This window comes from Apis cerana, linkage group LG13 (genome assembly GCF_029169275.1).
Source record: "Apis cerana isolate GH-2021 linkage group LG13, AcerK_1.0, whole genome shotgun sequence".
In the NCBI taxonomy this organism is placed as follows: domain Eukaryota; kingdom Metazoa; phylum Arthropoda; class Insecta; order Hymenoptera; family Apidae; genus Apis; species Apis cerana.
This window is the reverse complement of record NC_083864.1, coordinates 4,438,813-4,453,100: the sequence shown is the minus strand read 5'-3', so window position 1 is coordinate 4,453,100 and position 14,288 is coordinate 4,438,813. Positions and strand designations below refer to the sequence as shown.

Genomic DNA, 14,288 nt, shown 5'->3' with positions numbered 1-14,288 from the left:
TAGAAAATGTCGGTACATTCAAATGTATCGTTAATGACAATTGAATGATATTCATGGTTCATGAAAAAATCACGAAATTTTTTATCCATTAATACATTATATAAAAGTTAGAGGTAATTTGAAACAGTTGCTCATTCCTAGAAAAAAAAAGTTTATCTGTGAACACAGTTATTACGTTATACATCTCATAAACGTTTAATATTAAAATTCTTAATAATTGTGCAAAATTATTGATATAATTTGTATTTACTATAAATCATGGAAATGTGTAACTGCATCTTTACCGTTATATCTTTTATTTAATGTATATGTGATAGAACACTTTAAAAACATTCGTCATTTGTTTTATTTTGGTGTTAATTTGAAATACCAATTGTTTGTAAGCACAAAATACATTTGTACATGTATAAACAAACTTTGCAATTGTGAACTTCTGTAATGTTAACAGTCTCAATCACACAAATTAGTTTTAGTTTCACTTTGTTCACTGACTTTTATTTTTTATTTTATCTTTCTCATCTTTTTTTTCTTCTTCTTTCTTCTCATCCTTTTTTGTTTCCTTTTTATCTGTTTCTTTTTTCTCAGCGTCACGATTAGTTAATTTATTATTGATTAAATTGTGTAAAGCCACTATAGATCTAACAAGAGCAGCAAGATACACAACTAACATTTGATCATTTGTTTTCACATAAAGTGAATCAACAAAGCTAGTTTGCGTCATATCAGGAAGTAAGTTAAAAATGTCTTGTAGCTGATAAACAATTTGATGATTAATAGGTAATTTACCACTACCAACTTGCAGCAAATAATCTCTAATTTCTCTAATTTGTTCATGAAGGCCTTTTAAACCTAATAATTGATTTGTAATTCTTTGACTTAAGGTACCAACTGTGGTATCCTTAATATCTCTTAATAAATGTTCTACACCTACTTCCTCCGCTTCCTCTGCACCAATTTCACTAGGAATATGTTCAAAAGTCTTAGATGTTGGAGATCCATCCTGTATACAATAATTTTATTTATTATGATTAATGATTATGATATAAATACATCAAATACATCAAATATATTATGAAACTTACATCATGAACTTCCTCAACAGCTTGATATGCTTCTGTTGGAAGACCAAGATCTTTAGGTTTAGCGTCAATGATGACCAAAACAGAATTGGGGCAATATCTTCTGATTAATTCATTAATTGCAACATCATTTTGATGTAATTTAGGTCCAGTATGATACCAACCTACCACCTTTTCACGAGCTAAGATATAATAAATGAAAAAAATATAAAATTCAAATTTTTGATCATTTTCAAATTCATATGCATACAAATAAATACATACCATTAACTTTTTTGAACATTCCATACATATTTTCAAGATAATCATGATCAAGGAACCACACACTTTTGTCTTTATCATCTTCATCAAAAGGAACTATAAATAAAAATAATAATTTTAATAATTTAATTTTATAACAAAAATAATTTTATTTTATTTATAGAAATTATTATAAAAACAATAAATTAACAAAGAAATGATAAATTTATGACCAAAATCTATAAAAATCAAAAGGAAATGATGAATATTAGTAGTGTCAATCTAACCTGCAAAACTATTTGACACGTCCAGCACGCCTTTCGCCCTCCAACATCCCAAAAGAACACCAACAACTCTTTTTTGATTACCAATTTTTCCCATACGATTAAAGTGATCCACTACACTTAATAAAACTAAAGGATGCACCACAACTTTCGTTGTTACAACCTCTTGACTCGGCATTTTTGAGCAATTCCTTTAACTTTCGTGAATGTAGCCACAGCAGAAACATCCAAAGTTATTCACTGAATCATTCATGAAAGACCCTTCTACACAAACTAAATAATATAAATGCCGTTTCCAAGAAAATAATTTATATCACGTTCATCAAAAATTAAATTGCAAAGATATCTCTAAAAAGTAAAAATATTATAATATTTAAAGAAATAATTGAATTCAAAATTCAGAAATAACTTTCTCTTAAGATTATTTAAAAAAATTTTATATTTAATTTTTATATAATTTTTTTCAATTTGTGCTAGTAAAATAAAATAAAAAATAAAGATTTTTACAAGATTAAAATAAATCTTTTTTAAATTATAAATATATTTTCATTTGGGATAAGAAATTATACAGTTAGCAACACTGTGGAGGAAACATGCTGTTTCACGTGCTTCGATTCGATTACTAAATATTGAAAAATAGTTTTTATTTGAGAATATAGAAATTGTTTGAACAAAGTGCAACAAATATAATATTCATAAAATTTCATCTTTTGATTATATCCTTTAATAAAAGTTTTGTTTAATTTAGTAGAAAAGATAACCAACACAATTCACATTTTCTCTTCATAGCAGGTACACACATCTATAGATATATCATAGGCAGGTCTACCAACCAATCGAATAAAAAAGGCGCGAAGTTTTATATTTCAAATTTTTTTACAGAATGTCGAAACCAATAGTTTTTGTAACTGGAAATGTAAAGAAATTAGAGGAGTTTGTGGCTATTCTGGGAAAAAATTTTCCATTAGAAATTATAAGTAAAAAAATTGATCTTCCAGAATATCAAGGAGAAATAGATGATATTTGCAAAAACAAATGTCGAGCAGCAGTTGATTTAATAAAAGGTCCTGTTATTATTGAAGATACTTGCTTATGCTTTAATGCAATGAACGGTTTACCTGGTCCTTATATTAAATGGTTTTTAGACAAATTAGGACCAGAAGGATTATATCAAATGCTTAATGGTTGGGAAGATAAAACTGCGGAAGCAGTTTGCACTTTTGCTTATTGTTCAGGAAAATTGGAAGATCCAGTTTTATTGTTTCAAGGAAAAACGCAAGGAACTATCGTGAGTCCTCGAGGTCCACGAGATTTTGGTTGGGATTCATGTTTTCAACCTTTGGACAATGACAAAACTTACGCGGAATTACCGAAAGAAGTTAAAAATAAAATTTCTCATCGTAGTAAAGCACTGGAGAAATTAAAAGAATACTTTTTGAATAATAAATCAATTGAACAATAAATCAATAAATTATATTTTTTGAAAGTACAATATTTGTTTATTTTTGTAATTCCTATAAATATTAATAATTATATTTGCAAATTATCATAATTAAAAAATATATTAATTGTTATCTTGATAGAAAAATTGTTTATTATTTATTTAAGTATATATATATATATATATATATTTTAATGAACGATTATGTATCATCGAAACACAGAATTTTGTTAGTGTTATTACGTACTATCCTGGTTTTATCAAATATGATTTAGCATTTAAAATACATTTTGGCTGAAGTGGCGATAGCCGATAGACTTCGTTATTAAAGAATTTTTTAAGTTAACGGTAAACAGCAAGAAAATAATTTAAAAACTGATTCCGACAATCAACATTCCACAAATTATAAATACTGACGATATATTTATCTAAATGCTTGTAAAATGATGCAATCATTTTTAGTATTGTATTTGTATTGTGTTATATTATTTTATCGGTAAAAATTTAAGTTTTCGATCTTTTAAATTCTATAAATAGATACAAAGAAGGGGAAGTCTTTATTTTATAGTACCATTAATTTCTGCTCATCGACTTAAATGGTATAACGTAATCATTGCAATTATATTGTTGATTGTCATGTACGACGGTAAACACGCAATCGAATTTTATTTGTTGTTTTTTTAAACATTATTGATAAAGTCAATTATACTTATTTATAATCAACAATATTGTAATTTACACGTATAAAAAAATAATCTCAAGGAAAATTCCAATCAATTTTCTATCGTAATAGAATAAATGATTTCAATCAATTTTTTAATCAATGATATTCCGTATCAACATAAAAATCTTTTACGATATATGAAAATTGAAATAAAATCTGTATGCATATGATGAGTCAAAGAGTTACAAGTATTTTTTTTTTCATTCATAATTGTTAGGCAAAAGATGTTCTACAATAGTTTTAATGAAATTGGATTTTAAAATTTTAACCCGATCCCTATGTGCAACTTTATTTATAAATAAAATAGAAATATCTAAATATCCAATGAAGCATATAACTGATTGGCGCGTAGAACAAAAAAGAATGTAGAATTTTTTAATATATAGAAACATAGAGACAATCAAGTATAAAAAGTACGAGTCAAGTTAAACTTGATTCTGATAATATTTTTAAAAAATTATTCACGTAGTAATGTAACTTGTGATGGTGCACGAACGGGTTATCTTTCTCATTGATTACACCGGCATAGCCAGTTCGCAACACCCTTTCGAGAGGGGTTATCATTATATTTGCATTTTCTTATTCTACCGGGATTTACAGATTTTTCGCCATATAAAAGGAGAATGCAGCACAGCAGCGTTTAGTAGTCTTCTTAACAAGGGTTACACTATAATGAATACCCTAATCGGTGAGTAATGAAAAAGGAAGAAAAAAAATTTCCTGTAATTTTATTGTATTTTCAAAAACATTGTTAATAATTTGAAATGATATATACATTTTTTAATTTATAGTATTATTGGGAATCCTAACTACGGTGATTGCCGTTCCGGGTACGTACGTTAAAAATAAATATAAAGAAGATCCTCGGATAACAAAATCGAGAACTTGAAGCGAATCGTGTGATAATTGAATCGTAGAAATAATTTTATCTAATATTATTGCAGCTCCTTTTCCACATGGAAAACTTGTAACTTACAAATACATCGCCGATGTGAATGCTGGTGTCGAGTCATCTTTATTCGTATCCAATTATGGCATCGAATGTTTACTTAACGTACAACATGTCACCGATACAAATTCGAAGAATACTTATTATGTTAATTTGACCAATGTGAAATATGGACTACATAATGGATTTGTGAAACATTACGAATCATTGTCTGTTATGGAATCGATCCCCGACGTGGCAAATGCGATTCTGAATCCTTTCCTCGTCGTTTATGACGAAAATGGACACGTAAGAAGATAGAAATTGAATAGAGGAATTGAGTGAGAATTAACATTAAACATTTTTACTTCCATCTATTTTAGCTTAAAGGTGTAAAATTTATGGAAAACGAGCCAGGATGGTCAAGAAACATGAAAAAGGGTATCGTTTCTATGCTTCAATTGGACATGACTAATATTCGAGTTCAAACTCCGATAAAATCACATAGTTTCATAACTCACGAGGTAGGTAACGACTGATGGGAACACTCTGAGATTTTCTTTAATGTTCTCTTTGGTTGTTACCACTAGGAAACCGTCCACGGTACTTGCCAAGTAGCTTATAATGTTCATCCATTGGACCATGTAGGATCTAACAAAGAATTCGTCGTTACAAAGATTCACGAATCGAAGAATTGTACTCGTTTTTCTTACCACGAGATGAGCCATCTTGATTCTGAGAAATGTCACGTAGATGAATGGGTAAGATCTTTTTTTATCTCTTTTTGAAATAATAGAAATAACAATTTTAATCCCATATTTCTTTAACCTTATACAGGATGACGTGACCACTGCTAGTAGACGCATTTTCGTGGTAGAAAATCAAGACAATGAAGTTCTTATAAGAAAATTAATTAGTCATGGAATGATCAACTATCTACCGTGGGCGGCCGAATCAGAGGCGCATCACCTTCTGACCAAGTAATCTCCGAAACGAATAAATATAAATACATATATAGATTCAAAAATATCATAATTTTATTTTAGAATAATATATCCGTCTTTTCAGCCAAACGTTGCATCTCAAAGACGTTGTCTCTGTATCCGAGTCACACTTATCAGACATCGTACGATTAAATCCTTCAATTATCGAAAATGTTATCTACGATGAACCTACGACTTCGTACGTTCCTCAAGCTGACGTAGACGTAACCCATGGTCGACATATCGTCAAGCTCGATGATCTTATTATAAAATTGAGAAAGATGTTGGACGAGGTTGCTGGTTATCTCAAAGAAAACCAAATCGACAAGAAACAATCGGATTGGAAACACGATCAAACGATCAATAGGATTTTACAAGTTATGAGTTACATGGACGTCGCATCATTGGAGCAAGTGTACAGCGAGATTCAAAATGGTAAAGATGCCAATGAGATAGCGAAGAGGTACGCGATATTTTGTCGATTGTGAAAAAGAATAATGCGATGATATATTTTGAGATAAAATTTTTCTTCTTTATTAGAAATATTTTCCTCGGAATACTGTCAAGTGTAGGAACCCCAGCTGCCTGCTTTTTCACGCGAAACGTAGTTCGGACAAAGAGCGTTCCAAAATGGAATGCAATTATGATGCTTGGAAATCTTGCGATGCATGTGAAGGTTCCTTCGAAAAAACTGCTTGTGCAGATGGAGGAACTTCTTAACTTAGACGATTCTGTTCCCGTGGAAGTTAAGGAAGCGAGTATATTCTGTTTTGCTACATTGATTCGTAAAACATTTGAGCACGAGGAGACTGGAGCTATAGATCCTCTTTTGGATAAATACTTGCATCACTTCATGGAACATATTAGAAGTACAATGCAATTTTTACAATACCTCGTTCTTCTCTTAATTACCATTGATCATTCTTATCGATATTTATTCGATATAATAAATGTTGCAGACGAACCGACGCATCATATGAAGATGGTATACATGATGGCAATGAAAAACGTAAGATTAACTCAGATTCTGAAGTTTTTGGAGCCTATCATCCGCGGTGACGAAGTTGTATCCGATAAACCGCACAACATTCGCGCACAAGCTATTTGGATCATGAAAAACGTAGTCTTCGAACATCCCCGTTACTGTTACAACTTACTCTGGCCGGTTCTAACCGACGTTACCCTTCCAACAGCAGTTAGAATAGCCGCGTTTGACGTCTTGATGAACGAAACGCCTCAATTAGGACGGTTTATAAATGTTTATTGGTTGATGGTTTACGAAAAGAACGAACATCTCTATAATTATTACGTGGATACCATCAAAGGACTTGCTACCTCGGTAGATCCTTGCCTGATGCAGGCTCGAGAAATGGCTAAGAAATTATTAAAGATCGTTCGAGTAAGGAACGTTACCGGTCCATTATCGCGCAAATTTTATGTCGATTACGTGGATAATAAGTATGAATATAACGAAAGAGTGAAAGGTTCCTTAATTGTGGATCACACATCTGGCTTGCCGTACGTTGGTTCGATCGAACATATCGCATCTGTTAAAGCACGCAAACCTGTTACTAAATTAGGAGTGAGTATTGTATTAAATTTTATTATTTTACTTTTTAACTTTATTCAAAGTATATAAGCTTCTTTGTAATATCGTCTGATTATATTTCTATATATCATAGATTCACTGGAATATAGATGGTTTGAGCGAGATTGTTAAGGATATCGATGAAAATGTGTTCGGCAATGTCGTACAAGCGATTAAAAACGACAATGTGAAAAATGTATTAATTTCAGCAGCTAAGGTTATGCCGAAAATTAAAGATGTTAACGTTAATGTCATTTTAACAATGAACGACAATGTTGTTTCGATATTCCATTGCACCAAGAATAATTGGCAGAAAATTCTCAATGAATTGAAACAGTGGAAAAAATTGATCACCGAATACATGGGTGTTATTAACTGGCAGACTGTTTTATATCACGATCATTACGAAATGCACGTACCCACTGATCTTGGTGTACCAGCCATTTTGGCAACGAAAGTACCCTCTTTATTCTCCCTCGTAGGAAGCTTTGAAGTCTCTGAAGATAAGAATCTTTTAATCTTGAAACCAAAAATTAAATACCAGCAATGGATGCACGGCGAACACACGATGTCAATTTACAATCCTGTCGTTGATGTCTGGCACTCTGTTCATAAGACATCGTCTTTCGATATTGTTACACCATGTGAAATGAGCATTGGCTGGAACTGGAAAACGAAGAGTCTTAAAGTTACATGGCCAAGATTGCCAGTTTCGGATTTCTCGGTTGCGGGAATATCGATTCACGGTAAAAATTATATCACCGTTTTAAACGATGAGCATGATCTGCTGAAAAAGTTTTGTTCTACTTGTCATCATTATGAAGTTGTTACCAATAACGTCAATTTGAAAACGTACGAGAATACTTTCGATTCAAAGGATATTGGAACTCGATTTAAGATGCAATATCATTGCGACAATGACTTTATTCCGGTTTCTCTTGTGGATGAATGGCTTATAGGACTTTCAGAGTCAAAGACAATCGAAAACAGTATGTGAGTACTGAATTTAAGAAATAATAAAAAAAAATAAGGAAAAAGAATAACACCAAAATTTATTTTCCATTATACAGGATGCAGGCTGTTATAGCGATCCGTCATAAAATAATGAGCGATATAATTTTGGGACAAGGAAAAAGTTGTTCTCTCGTGTGTAAAGCTGAACCAAGTATCGTTTATCCTACTTCGGTGGTAAATTGAAAAAATTCTTTTACATATAATAACATTAGAATACGCGTGTATTTTTCTTTTAATATTTTTTTTTCTTACTTTTTTTTTTTATTAGATCGACTTAATTGGAAAAGTTAGCATTCAAGATTTTCACGAGACACAAAAAATGGATCTTTTACGTAGTAAGAGAATCGATATTCGTGGAAATTTAAATGCTAAAGCAGCTTCCACTAATGAATCTATAAGACAATGGGATATGAATCTTAACATTGTATTGTCTCAGGGACATGTTAATAATAGTATGAGAATTATGATTACTCGTACCATACCAGAAGAGAAAAATTTAAAGGTTTGTAAGAATTAAAATTCCTAAGTGAAGCATTTTTTCAGTAAAGAATATTCGATATATTCTTTTAGATATGTATTGAGGCACAGAATGAATATCCAGAGATTACTGATGATTTATTAACAGTTAATGGAAAGAAGGAAACTAATACAAAAATGACGATTACTATGGGACAAACGAAAGAAGATAAGTGTGTACGCGATGAAATGGATGTCACAATCATCATGAAAGGCGAAATGTTAGAAGAACAAAAGAATCAAATGAGCTATGACAGCATGTATATTGAATGTTACAATCAAAGTCAGAATCCTTTGTTCCATACCAAGAGTTCGAAAGTTCCTAAGACTAAAGAATGCATTGAAGAAGATATACTTCATTCAACTTTGAGGAAATATACTTTAGATATGACCGTAAGAAAGGTAAATTTTTTTATAGTTTAAGATTGATAGCGATGATAGTTTAATGGGAATAATTTTTATTATTTATTTTATAGGTACCTCAACAAATAATGTCGGCTGTAAATATAGTTCATGATAAATTGCGTGCTGTTTTCTTCGATCATATGAAACATACTTGGAATCATGTACAGCCTGGAAACGCGAAGATTGTCTTAGAATTCCCATACTTGACATCCGTTCTTAATGTAGCTGTTACAACTCCGACACACAGTTACGAATTAGTTCAATTACCATTTGGTAATCCAGTTTGGAATATATGGATGAATAATATTCATTTTTCTACGTCAATATTGAATGATTATTTTAATGAAAAAATTAGTGAGTTTCTTTAATTATTTATTATTATGGTAATTGCAATTATTATTATTATTGCAATTAATGTGCTGACTTGCTAAATATATTTTTACGTTGTCTATAGGATTGTGCACAGTTTATCCTCGACTTCTTAATCCTACTATTAATGATGCCATTACTATTACTTGGAATGGTATCATTCAATTTATCAGATCAGACGAATGGATCTTGATGTCTGGTGATCACGTACGTCATACGTATAGTATCTTTGTGAAATTGGTACAAAATAAGAAATTGGCTTTAAGAGTTTATATTGGTGAACATGAAATGGAAATTATGCCTCTTGAAACAAAAGTATCTGTGAAAATAGATAATAAAATTATTGATGATTATCAAAAAGGTATTACAGTATCCGAGAACGAATCACGTTCTTATTCTATGAGGTAAATTTAATTTTCCAATAAATTTATTCTGTTTTAATTTTATTTTTTAAATATATTTCTGTCTGCATATTATAATATAATTGTAATATATACATATTTTTCTTTGTACAGATTAACCACTGCTTATAATTATGTAGTAATTGATTCACAAACAATACCAGTTCATATTTTCTATAAAGTAGACAGTGTGACGGTTTCTCTGCATACTAATCTTCAGAGTCAAGTAACTGGAATCTGTGGTAACATGGATGTTATGCATAAAGATGAAATTCCAGACATACATAGTGTTTCATATCTCTAATAAAATGAAATGAAATCATCTAATCATATTTTTCATCTTATGAAACATGTTTAGTGTCATTATTTAGAATCGTTCAACAACAGTTATTGATTTTAATATTATAATTATATTAACAATCAATAATTTCTTTTTAGGATAATATGGAATGATGATGTAGTTACAAAGAATAAAAAAATAAAATTTTACTTTGGAAAATTTTTAATTTTTTACAAAGATTATCATTAACTTTTGTTTTTATTATAATATACGATATATTTGTATCATATTAATTATCAAAGAAAAAGAAATGATATGTTAAAATTTATCTTATAAATATAAAAAAAAAAGAAATTTAAATATGCTGTTAAAAATAAATTTTAAATTTTATAATTTGAACACGTTTGTCACGTGGCCTCCGTGGCGCAATCGGCTAGCGCGTTCGGCTGTTAACCGAAAGGTTGGTGGTTCGAGCCCACCCGGGGGCGGATTATTTTTTTTAATAATTATTATTAATTTTACAAAAATCGAAATAATATAATTTTTGTATATTTATTGATAAGAATAATATACACACTTAAATTAAAAATCTGTATTACATAAATAAATGTAATATAGCAATAATATTCTAATATTTTAATAAATATCGCATCAAGACCATTAAAAAGAATTTAAAAAGAATCAAAAATTTAATTTATTTAATATTAAATTAATTTTACGTAATGAAAATAATGACGCACTAACCTCTTCTGATAGATCTGTAAATTTCACGAGCGAATTACATGCTGAAATATTTTATGGAAACAGAATATAATAAAATAAAACGCTAGAATAAAACTTTGGAATATAAATTATGTAATATATAACTTGATATATAACATATATTATGTAATCTGATTTAAATTTTAATTATTTTCCATATATATTGAATATTGCGACTGTTCTATATTTCTTTATTCGTAATATTTGCATTTTAAATTTACCTCCGAAAAACTAAGTGGCGCTATTGTCGATTTGCTTGAAATTTGGCTAGACTCCATCTTACTTTTGCCGACACCCATACGCAATACAAGAAGAAAAGTGAGTTCTTATTCGAAAGACAGCATTTATTACGTAAGAATAAATTATTTCAATAAGAAAAGCGTTAATTATTACTTAGTATAATAGTATTTTCTATTTTTAATTACACGTATTTTTAATTATATACGGATTCGATTGAGGCCGCATGTGGTTGGTTTTTTATAGCATTTTTAAGTATTTTACTTGTTTTTGTGACATAGTTTTATCAAATACTATCTTCTTTGATATAATTATATTTTTATAATTCGATAAAAGTAATGATTCACGTTTATTTCGTATTATTTAAATTCATATTACAATTTTATTAGTTTATAGGTTAAAGTTGTTTGACCACGCTTTTAGTTAAGTTGGTTAGTGTTGCATCATAATATATTTTATCTATTTTTTTATTCAAATGATTTTTTATTTTTATTTCAGGTATTTTATTAAAAATGGCTATGTTTTGGAATAGATTAGGACAACTCGGTGTGGGTTTAACTTTGACTGGTATCGTTGTTAATAATGCTTTATACAATGGTTAGTTTATACATTTGACTAAGTTTATACTATTATGACTAAGTTATTGTGAGATGTATATTGAGTTTTATTTATAATTTTTATGAATTGTAATATCTGTTTTAGTTGATGGAGGTCATAGAGCTGTTATTTTTGATAGATTTACTGGAATAAAGAACCAAGTTGTAGGAGAAGGAACACATTTTATTATTCCCTGGGTACAGAGACCTATCATATTTGATGTTCGATCTAGACCAAGGAATATTCCTGTAATCACTGGAAGTAAAGATCTGCAAAACGTAAACATCACACTTCGTATTCTCTTCAGACCCATACCAGATTCTTTGCCGAAGATCTATACTGTTCTTGGTATAGATTATGCTGAGAGAGTATTGCCATCTATTACAAATGAAGTATTAAAAGCTGTAGTTGCTCAGTTTGATGCAGGAGAACTAATCACACAGAGAGAGATCGTCTCTCAAAAGGTTAGGGAAGATTTAACAGAAAGAGCTACACAATTTGGATTAATTTTAGATGATATTTCTATTGTAAGTATATCATAATTGTTGTTGTTCTTTAGCCGATATATAATACTTTATTTGATTTTATAATCTCTTTTATTTCAGACACATTTAACCTTTGGAAAAGAATTTACTCAAGCTGTGGAAATGAAGCAAGTAGCACAGCAAGAAGCAGAAAAGGCCCGTTTCTTAGTAGAAAAAGCAGAACAGCATAAGAAAGCTGCTATTATTAGTGCAGAAGGAGATGCCCAAGCTGCGAGTTTAATTGCAAAGTCCCTTGGTGAAGCAGGCGATGGTTTAGTTGAACTTAGAAGAATTGAAGCTGCAGAAGACATAGCTCATAATCTTTCTAGATCTCGTCAAGTAGCTTATTTGCCCCCAGGTCAAAATGTTCTACTTAACTTACCGCAGTAAAAATATAAACTCGAATAAAAATTATATATATAAGTTGTGCATTTATATTGTAATGTATGAGTTTTGATGCAGTAATGGTGTATTATCAATAGAAAAATTTTAATATGCAAAAATGTTCTTAGATAGATAAATGAAAATAATTTTTCTAGAATTTTAGTTTATATTCTTAATTATTTCGAATATGTTTTTTTCACAGTTATGTAATGATTATTTGAAAAACTGATATCATTTATTTTTGCTAGTTTTAGGTCAATTTATTTTCCAGAAGAAGATTCCTCGAATGATTTAGAAATTTTAATGTTAAATTAAAAAATTTTAAACAATGTTTTAAAATCGAAATATTTAACCATTTACGAGATTTTTTTTTATTTCAGGATTATTTTATCAAATTACCTTTTTATTTTGATTCGACCATTCATACAAGTAAATTAATAATTCAGATGTATTTGTTTAAACATCAAAATAATGAATATTGCATTTTTACAGGAAATATATAATTTTTAATAAAATTTATAATATAATTTGGATAAATCGAATACACCTACGACATACTTAATATATATGGTGTATTTGTGAATGTAATTGTAAATTAGTAAATATTTCAAAGATTAATATGTAAAAGATTTACCAATTTAAATTTTATTTTTTTCAGAGTAGATGTTTTTAGGAGGTTTTATTTCATTCGCGTCTTATTCAATTTCCAAATATTGAATCTTTCCTTTAGAAATATCTATACCTTGAAATGAATATAATATTTTATTATATTCATATTTAATTGTAATTATTTTATCACGAAATTTGAGAAAACATTAGAAATCTTATCGCAGTCATTCGTTCGTTCGAATCGCCAATCAATTATGACGATCAATCAACGACCAAAGATTAATGGAAGATTATCGCAGTTGGGGTCCACTGGTTCAACGTTTGTCGGCATTAGCAGTTAATAAAGAAAACAATTTGTCAGAATTTGACGAACACTGTGGGGTTTCTTTTATAGTTTGCGTCGAAATTGGAAATACGTGTTAACAAAATTTATGAGATTAACACAATTTCCGTAAATCGTTATATCAAAATAATTTCTTTTATTTAATCAATTTTTTATTCTTTGCATTAGTATAGATACAATTTGAAGAAAACATGCAAGATTTGATTAGCATTTATAATAAAATAAATAATGAATTATCCGGGAGAGCTCGGTTTTGAAGAGAAAGGGAGCAAGATCGAGGTGGTAGGGGTACGAGGCAAAAGCAGATTAGCGTGAATAATGAAGACACGACCGCGTGAAAGCCTAAGCGGGTCTCCTTAAGTCTGCTCTTTCGAGTAGAAGCCGAAGCCGGAAAGGAAGGATACTGGCTGAGAGGTGGGACGGATAGAAAGGAGGTAGAAGCAGTTAATTACTCCTCCCATCCAGAGGATAACGACTTCCCCTTATTTGTCGAGAGGCGCAAACAGCCAACCCTCGGTGAAATCCCTTGGCAAGATGCTTTCTCGGATATGTAGTACCTCGAGATCTTAGGACCATCCCA

General features: G+C 29.9%; 4 protein-coding genes and 1 non-coding gene across 8 annotated transcripts; 4 read left to right on the top strand and 1 right to left on the bottom strand.

The window, feature by feature from the left end:
- Positions 1-322: 322 nt before the first annotated feature.
- Positions 323-2,184, bottom strand: LOC107998843 (26S proteasome non-ATPase regulatory subunit 7). The gene is made up of 4 exons (XM_017058351.3): positions 1,607-2,184; positions 1,344-1,436; positions 1,083-1,261; positions 323-1,000 (listed from the first exon to the last, which is right to left on the bottom strand). Exons 1-4 carry the CDS (start codon positions 1,779-1,781, stop codon positions 485-487), a joined length of 963 nt encoding a protein of 320 aa, XP_016913840.1. The 5' UTR covers positions 1,782-2,184; the 3' UTR covers positions 323-484.
- Positions 2,185-2,252: 68 nt separating this feature from the next.
- Positions 2,253-3,095, top strand: LOC107998791 (inosine triphosphate pyrophosphatase). Its single transcript, XM_017058241.3, has 2 exons — positions 2,253-2,395; positions 2,486-3,095. Exon 2 carries the CDS (start codon positions 2,487-2,489, stop codon positions 3,063-3,065), a length of 579 nt encoding a protein of 192 aa, XP_016913730.1. The 5' UTR covers positions 2,253-2,395; position 2,486; the 3' UTR covers positions 3,066-3,095.
- A 1,039-nt stretch (positions 3,096-4,134) lies between these two features.
- Positions 4,135-10,471, top strand: LOC107998857 (uncharacterized). Its single transcript, XM_028667202.2, has 16 exons — positions 4,135-4,456; positions 4,560-4,598; positions 4,713-5,005; positions 5,080-5,220; positions 5,287-5,457; positions 5,534-5,676; positions 5,765-6,142; positions 6,220-6,548; positions 6,639-7,261; positions 7,362-8,260; positions 8,338-8,455; positions 8,550-8,783; positions 8,852-9,199; positions 9,274-9,556; positions 9,657-9,975; positions 10,087-10,471. The coding sequence occupies exons 1-16, from the start codon at positions 4,252-4,254 to the stop codon at positions 10,274-10,276; spliced, it is 4,713 nt and encodes a 1,570-aa protein (XP_028523003.2). The 5' UTR covers positions 4,135-4,251; the 3' UTR covers positions 10,277-10,471.
- Positions 10,472-10,666: 195 nt separating this feature from the next.
- Trnan-guu (transfer RNA asparagine (anticodon GUU)) lies at positions 10,667-10,740 on the top strand. Its single transcript has one exon. It is a non-coding gene; the product is annotated as a tRNA-Asn (tRNA).
- A 448-nt stretch (positions 10,741-11,188) lies between these two features.
- LOC107998784 (prohibitin 1) lies at positions 11,189-13,095 on the top strand. 4 transcript variants are annotated; one of them, XM_017058227.3, is made up of 4 exons: positions 11,189-11,332; positions 11,750-11,848; positions 11,954-12,375; positions 12,454-13,095. In XM_017058227.3, the coding sequence occupies exons 2-4, from the start codon at positions 11,764-11,766 to the stop codon at positions 12,760-12,762; spliced, it is 816 nt and encodes a 271-aa protein (XP_016913716.1). In that variant the 5' UTR covers positions 11,189-11,332; positions 11,750-11,763; the 3' UTR covers positions 12,763-13,095. The 4 variants fall into 4 exon arrangements, with proteins under 4 accessions (XP_016913716.1, XP_016913717.1, XP_016913718.1 ...); XM_017058228.3 differs by having other exon boundaries at positions 11,261-11,365; XM_017058229.3 differs by lacking the exon at positions 11,189-11,332 and adding an exon at positions 11,372-11,482.
- Positions 13,096-14,288: the final 1,193 nt, after the last annotated feature.

Excerpts from the sequence above, each read along its gene's own strand:
- LOC107998857 (XM_028667202.2), top strand. The coding sequence starts at position 4,252 with ATGGTGCACGAACGGGTTATCTTTCTCATTGATTACACCGGCATAGCC. Across the intron at positions 6,143-6,219 it reads GCCAATGAGATAGCGAAGAG|AAATATTTTCCTCGGAATAC; the intron begins GTACGCGATATT and ends CTTCTTTATTAG. Across the intron at positions 7,262-7,361 it reads AACCTGTTACTAAATTAGGA|ATTCACTGGAATATAGATGG; the intron begins GTGAGTATTGTA and ends TATATATCATAG.
- LOC107998843 (XM_017058351.3), bottom strand. The coding sequence starts at position 1,781 with ATGCCGAGTCAAGAGGTTGTAACAACGAAAGTTGTGGTGCATCCTTTA. Across the intron at positions 1,437-1,606 it reads CGTGTCAAATAGTTTTGCAG|TTCCTTTTGATGAAGATGAT; the intron begins GTTAGATTGACA and ends TTTTATTTATAG. Across the intron at positions 1,001-1,082 it reads CTGTTGAGGAAGTTCATGAT|GATGGATCTCCAACATCTAA; the intron begins GTAAGTTTCATA and ends TATTGTATACAG.
- LOC107998784 (XM_017058227.3), top strand. The coding sequence starts at position 11,764 with ATGGCTATGTTTTGGAATAGATTAGGACAACTCGGTGTGGGTTTAACT. Across the intron at positions 11,849-11,953 it reads TAATAATGCTTTATACAATG|TTGATGGAGGTCATAGAGCT; the intron begins GTTAGTTTATAC and ends TATCTGTTTTAG. Across the intron at positions 12,376-12,453 it reads TTTTAGATGATATTTCTATT|ACACATTTAACCTTTGGAAA; the intron begins GTAAGTATATCA and ends CTTTTATTTCAG.
- LOC107998791 (XM_017058241.3), top strand. The coding sequence starts at position 2,487 with ATGTCGAAACCAATAGTTTTTGTAACTGGAAATGTAAAGAAATTAGAG.